Source organism: Heliconius melpomene, chromosome 2 (assembly GCF_056956725.1).
Source record: "Heliconius melpomene rosina isolate 202511_hmr_F chromosome 2, ASM5695672v1, whole genome shotgun sequence".
Taxonomy (NCBI): Eukaryota; Metazoa; Arthropoda; class Insecta; order Lepidoptera; family Nymphalidae; genus Heliconius; species Heliconius melpomene.
In genome coordinates, this window is record NC_140390.1 from 5,149,707 (window position 1) to 5,158,010 (window position 8,304).

Genomic DNA, 8,304 nt, shown 5'->3' on the forward strand with positions numbered 1-8,304 from the left:
TGGGCCATTTCTTTTATAGCTATTAAAAGAAATATTTATTTATGTAATAAAGTAGTCTTAAATATTCTACATATTTAAAAGTATTTCTTGTGACCCTATCAGCCTGAGGAACAGTCTTGTTATGTTACTTCAAATAAAACATAACGGCGAAAGACGGCCATGAGTTCCGCCACTAAACACGCAATGCGTCTAGAATTCGGCGGAAAAAGGGGAACGGAATGTCTTAACACTAGGTTTCCTCTGCCTACCCTGCTAGGGCCGTGCGGTATACAGAATGAAGCTAAAAAACATAAGCATATAATAAGCATATAGATAAAAGATCTAAAAGTTATAAGTCAATCTGTTCTTGCAAAAAAGCTGAATCACATTAAATCTCTTATTATACTTATTAATGAATATTAACTCCTTCTTATCCATTGTATTTTTATACTGTATTGCTCGTGGAAAAAAAAACTTATTAATCTTATTAAAATAATTATGAGCACAGATAAAGAATATTTCAGTAATCTGTCTGTCATCCGTGTTCAAACTTCAAACTTCAATTTACACAGCAAAAACTAGTTCAATTATTCAATGTCATTTGGGAACATCGTGTGAAATGCTTTATTCAATTATTTCGTTATTAATATAAGTGCAAAAAATTATTTATGCAAACATCTCAGAAGATAACGTAATATAGCTCATGTTACATTATGGCATTTCTATGTCCTGTAAGAATAAGAAGGGGGAAAAAGAAGAAATGTAAGTTACTTCAAACTTTTTATTGAAAACTTTGCAAGTCAATGACCTCAAACTTTCTACATAATCATAAATTAAACTAATAAATGAATCTTATTCTATTTCAAAACTCACTCTTCGTTAATAAAGCATAAAAAATCGTATAAACTGCTGAAAATAGATTTTGAATCAAAAATATATATGTAATACGCATGTTGAATACTTACGAAAATATATACTTGTTTTTTCACTTTTAATTCTTATAATGAACCAAGAATAAAATTTTACCGAATTCATTCTAGAGCAATTGCAATTTAATATATTAATAAAATTATGTGTGATCTTATAGTATGTATATATATGAAATATTTTATTCTTTATAACAGCGAGTAGTGGTGATTCTGACAAAGAACTTTCTAGACCTGGTTCTGGTTTAAGTCCTGGTATGGGCCGTATTACTGGCTCGGCCAGTATAGAAACATTAGTCCGTGTTGGTATTGAAAAGGAACATGGGCTAAGTCCTGATTCGAAAATGGTTGTGTTACACGATTTTGCTCCTTATGTTGATGATGAATTGGAGGTAAGTTGCTCATTAAAGGGGTAGTAGTTCATTTAATAAAATTTTCTAATATTTTTTTTTTTATTTTTTTTTTTTATTTTTCTAATATTTTTTTTTTTATTTTTTATCATAATAATTCTCATTTAAAATCTGTTCATATGTTTTGTTATGTATAGTTTGCATTTAACTATAATTATTACTACCAACTTTGTAGGTAAAAAGGGGACAAATAGTAAATGTACTATATCGTGAAAATGATTGGGTATATGTAATTGTAACTGATTCTCGAAGAGAGGGATTCATACCACACTCATATTGTGCCCCATGTGATCACCATGACTTGAAAAAGAAACTCCCCAGAAGTCGATCTCCAACAGACTTAGCACATAGAGATGTGTCCCAGTAAGTTGTACATAATATAAGGTTCATGCTGTTTATATCTCATAGCAGGGCAAGTAGAGAAAACCAAGTGTTAAGATATTCAATTTTTACATTTCTGATATATTGCATGTTCAGTGGTGGAACTTAACACTGCCTTTTGTCTTAATGATGACCAAAGTTAGAAAATGATAATAATTCTTCCCTATAAGTGAATCTATCCTACAACTCCTATGTCTCAGGAATCAAGTAGGGTTTTAATTTTATTAATTTCATGCTATTTAAAAAAATATTAACAAATATGTAAACTTATATTAATCATCTTAAAACTTTTTAGGTTATCATTGTCTGATGGAGCAACTAATGATGGACATTCAGAATTAGGCAGTGAGGGTGAAGCGTGCCCCTTCAGTAAGGACCCTTCAGGACGATATGTTGTACTGTATACATTCACTGCAAGAGATGAGAATGATGTTGATGTGGAAAGAGGAGAGTTTGTTACAGGTAGGTTATTTATTTTTATTGGCTTTGTTTTCTCGACCATTTTGTATGTTGGAAAAATGTTTTCCACTATTTTCCAGTATGGTTAATGTATAATGTAAACTTTCAGTTCTAAACAGAGAAGATCCAGACTGGTATTGGATTGTACGGAGTGATGGTCAAGAAGGTTTCATTCCATCTGGCTTTGTTTATCCTGCTGTTCAAGGTAGATAAATATTTTTTTTTATTTATGTTAAAAAAATTATGTTAAAATTGATGCCGTCGTAGCGCAGGGATATAGCATCTGACTGTAAACTTCGTGGTTCTGGGTGCGATCCCCACTCGACGGAATGATTATACTTCAATATTTTCATTTCTTCACTCTGCTAGACAAACCACAGTGTTGAGTTCCAACACTCAACTCGTAGTGTCTTGAAAATTGAGTGTCAGAGAGAATGTCTCACACTACACAAAGTAATAATATCTTTTTTTTTGGTTACCAGCATCACCAGATCAAACAAATCAAACGATGCACCCACCACCACCAAACAACACAATGCTATCAACCAACAACAGTATGAACAACATGAGCAACATCAACAACACACAACAAGACACAGATGCGCGCTACCACGGCACTGAGCTAGTCATGCTCTATGATTATAAGGTAAGTGATTTTGAATGTTTTGTTTCTATAGTTGTTTTTTTTTATATAATATATATATTTTAATATACTACTAATACTTTTTTTTTGTAGCTTTATACTATATCCCGCTTATAAAAGGGTAGGCAGAATGTTAAACACTCTGCTCCCCAGTTTGCCTATGTTACATAAGTGAAGAAATCATAATATTATTCTTTCCTCCAAGTGAGAATCGATCCCATGACACTCGCGTTTATCGTCACACATTTGTATCACTAAACTACCATGGCTTCAAACCTTTAATAAATATTTTACATTAATAGTTAAATCGCGTTGTAATCATGACGGTCGTGGGTTAAATTATTTCCAATTCCTCGCTCTTGTAAGCGCGACGTTGAGTTCCAACACTATCTATACAATATGAACAAAGATTGGGCGGGCAGACTTCATCTGCCTGCCCTGCTATATGCGGAATAAAATATGAATAAAATAATAATTATATATAAAATATTCCTTCCAGGCACAAGCACCAGACGATTTATCAGTGAAACGCGGAGAGTGGGTTTACGCGGACCTCACGCAACAAACAGTGGAGGGCTGGCTGTGGGCTCACGCGCCTAAGTCGAGAAGGTCCGGGTTCATTCCCACGGCTTATGCGCGTGCACCGCATACTACTTCCCTATAGACCTATGATGTACTCCTAATGAATCTACTTTTTTTCTGACGACCCACGAGCGGCTTCATCCGCTTAGAATTATATTATAGTTAAATTATACAAAAACTTAACATAAATTGTCTATATTGTATTGCTTATTTTGTTTCATCTAAATCTCTTTAAGTTTTTTTTTAAAGTAGAACAAACATCTATCCATAAATTTCCACATTTATAATATTATTAGAATAAGAAAAGCAAAAATTGTAAAAATAATGGTAGTTCAATTTGAATTTCAACCTGAACACATAAGTAGCTGTGGGCTCACAGGCTTAAATTCAGAAAGTCTGGGTTCATATCCATTACATGCCACTGCCCTTTTAAGGCTATTATAAAAATATATCCTTCTCTTCTATCAATTAGGCTATTCCTTTCATTGATGTATATTATCACAAAAAACACTATATGCAATATATTGTTATTTTGTAGCACAATATAAACCGAAGATCATTTAATTAAAAAAGAAAATATAATAATTGACAATTGAATATGTAAATTGATCTAAATTTATAAGGATATTAAGAAAGTTAAGGTGATTATATATCTTTGTATTGTATTGTATACAACAAAATACATATTAAACGGTTTTTAAAGTTAATCAACTAATTATAACTTATCAAATTAGAAGCTGGAAGGCAGATTTAATATTACTATGTTTAACCAATTGATGTAATTTGGGACTTCTCAAAGTTGTCTAAAAATATATATAATTAAATAATAACAGTTATGTATTAAATACTAATTTTTGCAATTTATTCTTGCAATTTAAAATTATAACTTTAAATTTAAAATTCAATTTAATTTGTCAATTAAGTTAGTTAATGTTAAGTTGCTTTTTAGATTTTGCCATAATATTGTTAGTCGTAATATGTTTATTTCATTGTAAGGTTGTTTGTATATTAAACATTTTAAATAACATTACTCGAATATTATGCTTAAAATAAACTAATGTTTATTCTAAAAGAAAATTAAGCAATTTAAAGCTGAAACCTGTTAACCGATAATGCAATATAATGATGAATTATTTCGAATTATCTGTTAATTTAGGTTAGGTTTGTACAACATTTTTGAGATTTTCTTCCAAAAATTTTATCAGCTAGAGCCAGACAAAACCTAAAATCCTATTGAGACAACAAGTCTCATTTAGACTCCCATATCTAAAATAGTCTGTATCTTCTATATTGAGATAGATTTTTATTTTCAATAATGTCCCTGATTTAAAGCCACGTGTGCTTAAATGTACAATTTATTGTAAGCCTTCCCTATATTAATTTTAAGTTATGTTTAATCCTTTAAGGTTTCGATCTGAAAAAGCGTTTATGTGAATTGTCCGTCCAAATTGACTGATATATTATTTTGGTACTATCAAGGGGCCATCTTTAAAATACAGATATGTAAAATAAGAAATTGCAAAGCAATGAATCTTATATATTATTTGTTTAATTAATAATTAAAATGTGTTTAATTAACGATTTTTATACTGTATTCTCAATAATCTATATAAGTCAATGTAGAACTAAGTGCTTCCTTTTATCGAACAGGTGCCTTTAATATTCTTGCCAAATTCTTTAATTTTATAATATAAGCATATAGAAATTAATAAAAACGTATTTTATTATATACTTTTATAATATTATTCTCAAAATACAGATATTAATTAACTAATTCAAAAGAATAATGAAATTTTTGAAATGAAAGAAAGTATGTAAAAATTTTATGTATCATGTTACATGTATATTTTTGTATGGATGGCCTCAAGAGTAATTTTAAAATAAATGAAAAAAATTGTACAGTTCTGCCTTTTATTTGTCTATGCTAGTAAATATATAATAAAATATTAATCTAAAAGTAGGTCTTTCTTCCTTTTCTTAGCTTCCTCTTTTAAGTCATCCTTTACTTTCCACTCATCATATTGTTCCTCAACTCTTTTTATATCTTGTTCAGTAACTGTTATTTGCAATTTTAATTCAATTTGTTCACTCCTAATGAATTTTAAAGCGTCAATCTTTTGCCTCAGAAAGGGTCCCTGCTGACTTTCCAGTAGATTCCTGTAGTCGGTTAGTTTCTTTTGACGCATATCTTCACAATGCATCTCGGTCAACTTGCGTAGAGATTCTTTGCGTGACAGTTTGTGAAAGGATCTATAATATTCAAAAAGTTTTAGATTATTTATGATGTAATAGAGGAGATTATATGTTACATTTGAGGCCATCACGGCACAGGAGCACAAGTTGTGCGACGGAACATGCGACTTCTGTATATTCGACTTCCACTCAGGTGAATGAATTATTATTTCGCCCTGGTACCAAGGCAAAGCGCAGCGTTGAGTTACGCCACTCAACTCTCAATGCCTCGAGAATTGGTTGGGAAGTGGGGAACGGAAGTATATTGATTGGAACACTAGGTTTCCTCTGCATACCCTGCCCTGTGCGATATACAGTTTGAAACTAAAAAATAAATATAACAGTCAAGGCCGTCGCAGGACAGTGCCCGAGTGTGAACACCACGGATCCTATAATTTAGTTCTCACTCCACAAAACAAAGTACAACATTGAATTTCACCACTCAGTGTGGTATGCTCTCCCTTTTTTGTTTTTACTTACTCAGGATGTGCTTTGTATTCTATATTGAGTCTCTCTAGAAGCCATTCAAACTTCTTATAATCATACTGCCTCAAAAACTTTAATAGCTTTTTCCTTTTGTCTATTAATTCTTGAACAATTTGCTGTAAATAAAGAGATATATATATATATAATCGAAATATAGCATAAATTCCATGTAACGACACTAAAGGAACTGCGAAATTTATGTCGTTATAGAGTATTTCTTAAGTAGAAAGAAAAAAGAGAGAATGAAACAATAAAAGTAATAATCAAGAAATTGCACACACGCACAACACAGAATGTCTGACTGTATGTGCCAGTAGTTTCAATTTGTACTGAAGCTCAGCTCTGATAAGTGTTGGGTTCTGCTATTCAACATGACAATGTCTAGAAAAGTTATTTAACACTATATTCCTTTCTTGCAACATCTAATTTTGACAACAGAAAGATTTGTATTATATCATATTTCTTAATCACAATTATCTGCATAGCATAGCATCAATATTCTAATTATATCAAAAAAGCTAAACTAACCAAGATTTGATACTTTTGAGAGTTTTTTGTTAAATTGAGTTATGCATGTTATATAGAAGTTACACAATAGTTATATTTAAAAAAAGAATTTTACATAATAATATGATGTAAAATTCTTTTTTTAAATATAACTGTATTTTTATGATTTATTTATCTTTTTATGTCTTTTTGGATAGACATGAAGGATTTATTTCAGGTCATAAAATAATTTGTTTTTTTAGAAGAGCTAAGATACTGTGCCACAATAGCATTGAAACATTGGAGCTAAACAAAATCACTATATACTTTAAGAAATTTTATAAGTACCTTTGCTTTTACATTTCTAGGGTGATTTTCCATAGTATCCTGAAGACAGCGAATTTGTGCAGTTATTCTTGCAACTGAAACAATTTAAAAATACAGATTAGATTTTTAAACTCTACTGTATAATTATTGAGTTTTAATGCATTTCCTAAAGAGAGACAATGTTATATATTCCCTAATCCCAATTTAACATATTTGTGAGACCAGAAATATGTCTAATTGTTAAGAAAAAAAGTCAAATGTGTCAAATCTTGTCCATTTTCTCTCCTTATTATATTTATTATGATTTGGTAGGTAAAATACCGGCTAAAACATAATAAAGGGGAAATAAACGGGTGCACTTTAAAGTTATTTGACAACTGTAGCATGTATGCATACTTACCACAGTGTTTGTTATTTCATTATTACTAATACATAGGCAACATATATAATTATAAAAGTATATTCATATTATTACAAAAAATAAAACTTATAAAATTTATAAGAAAAACATACATTTATTTCAATATGGACATTACAAATGCATTTATAGATTTAAAATATTGAACTACTTATTATTATTATTAAAAGTTTCATTACTGTAAATAAAAAAAATTGTAACTCACTCCTTGTTTCAGCTGTATTGCTGTCATATTGATGTCTCCTCACTCTGTCCATTAATTCTTGTTTTACAAGGGTATTATATTCTCTCTTTCCTAGATGTTCTACTGAAAAAATCCTTTTTACAGACTCTGGTGCACTAGAAAAAAATTTAAACCAATTATATTTTTATCAAAGCAGTTTCTTTGTATTACTTTATAACCTAAAAAAAATATTCATGCAAAAAAAAAACACTATAGAAAAAGTTACTCTTTTATTTCCTCGCTTAAGTTATATTCTAGAGGCATAGCGTCAACAGGTATTTTAGGTAAGCCCTCTAAGTCACCAGATCTCTCCGATTTATACGCAGGCACATATTCAGGTTTCGTCCATTTTATATTTACTAAAGGTTTCACCAATTGTTGTGCATTTCGCGTTTGTATTATAATCGACGTTATACTACGTAACATTGTAATAACAAGAAAACAGTTGAAGTATATTATTTTTTTCTATTTCTACAGCGCAAAGGAAGCTTTCATATGTTTTGACTTTTGACGTTTTAAATATGACGTTGACAGTTGGGAATTTGAATTGGATTTTGAGTTATGACTTTTCGTGAATAGTGTTACCATTTTCATTAAATCCTGTATGACCAGGCTAAGCGCGTCAATAACCTTTTTTTTTTTAAACTTATATATTTGTAGTGACGTACCCATTATTGAATAAAAAAAATTAAATGTCGTCGGTTGGATGAAAACTCATTTTGTTGTTATGTGCCACATATGTCTTTTAAAAG

At 30.3% G+C, this 8,304-nt stretch overlaps 2 protein-coding genes across 2 annotated transcripts; one reads left to right on the forward strand and one right to left on the reverse strand.

Annotated features, from left to right (window-relative positions):
- The first annotated feature begins 533 nt into the window (after positions 1 to 533).
- Dlish (Dachs ligand with SH3s) lies at positions 534 to 5,281 on the forward strand. Its single transcript, XM_085200758.1, has 7 exons — positions 534 to 741; positions 1,104 to 1,297; positions 1,491 to 1,678; positions 1,992 to 2,158; positions 2,265 to 2,360; positions 2,638 to 2,801; positions 3,298 to 5,281. Exons 1-7 carry the CDS (start codon positions 693 to 695, stop codon positions 3,460 to 3,462), a joined length of 1,023 nt encoding a protein of 340 aa, XP_085056884.1. The 5' UTR covers positions 534 to 692; the 3' UTR covers positions 3,463 to 5,281.
- Positions 5,275 to 8,080, reverse strand: bonsai (28S ribosomal protein S15, mitochondrial). Its single transcript, XM_085200767.1, has 5 exons — positions 7,779 to 8,080; positions 7,535 to 7,668; positions 6,933 to 7,006; positions 6,093 to 6,214; positions 5,275 to 5,630 (listed from the first exon to the last, which is right to left on the reverse strand). The coding sequence occupies exons 1-5, from the start codon at positions 7,976 to 7,978 to the stop codon at positions 5,327 to 5,329; spliced, it is 834 nt and encodes a 277-aa protein (XP_085056893.1). The 5' UTR covers positions 7,979 to 8,080; the 3' UTR covers positions 5,275 to 5,326.
- Between the last annotated feature and the right edge of the window lie 224 nt (positions 8,081 to 8,304).

Bases quoted from the DNA above. Each gene is read 5' to 3' on its own strand.
- Dlish (XM_085200758.1), top strand. From the start codon at position 693: ATGGCATTTCTATGTCCTGTAAGAATAAGAAGGGGGAAAAAGAAGAAA. The intron at 1,298-1,490 runs GTAAGTTGCTCA...CCAACTTTGTAG, and splicing joins ATGTTGATGATGAATTGGAG to GTAAAAAGGGGACAAATAGT. The intron at 2,802-3,297 runs GTAAGTGATTTT...TATTCCTTCCAG, and splicing joins TCATGCTCTATGATTATAAG to GCACAAGCACCAGACGATTT.
- bonsai (XM_085200767.1), bottom strand. From the start codon at position 7,978: ATGTTACGTAGTATAACGTCGATTATAATACAAACGCGAAATGCACAA. The intron at 7,669-7,778 runs GTAACTTTTTCT...ATTTTTTTCTAG, and splicing joins TTAAGCGAGGAAATAAAAGA to TGCACCAGAGTCTGTAAAAA. The intron at 6,215-6,932 runs GTACTTATAAAA...CTTTATTTACAG, and splicing joins CTAGAAATGTAAAAGCAAAG to CAAATTGTTCAAGAATTAAT.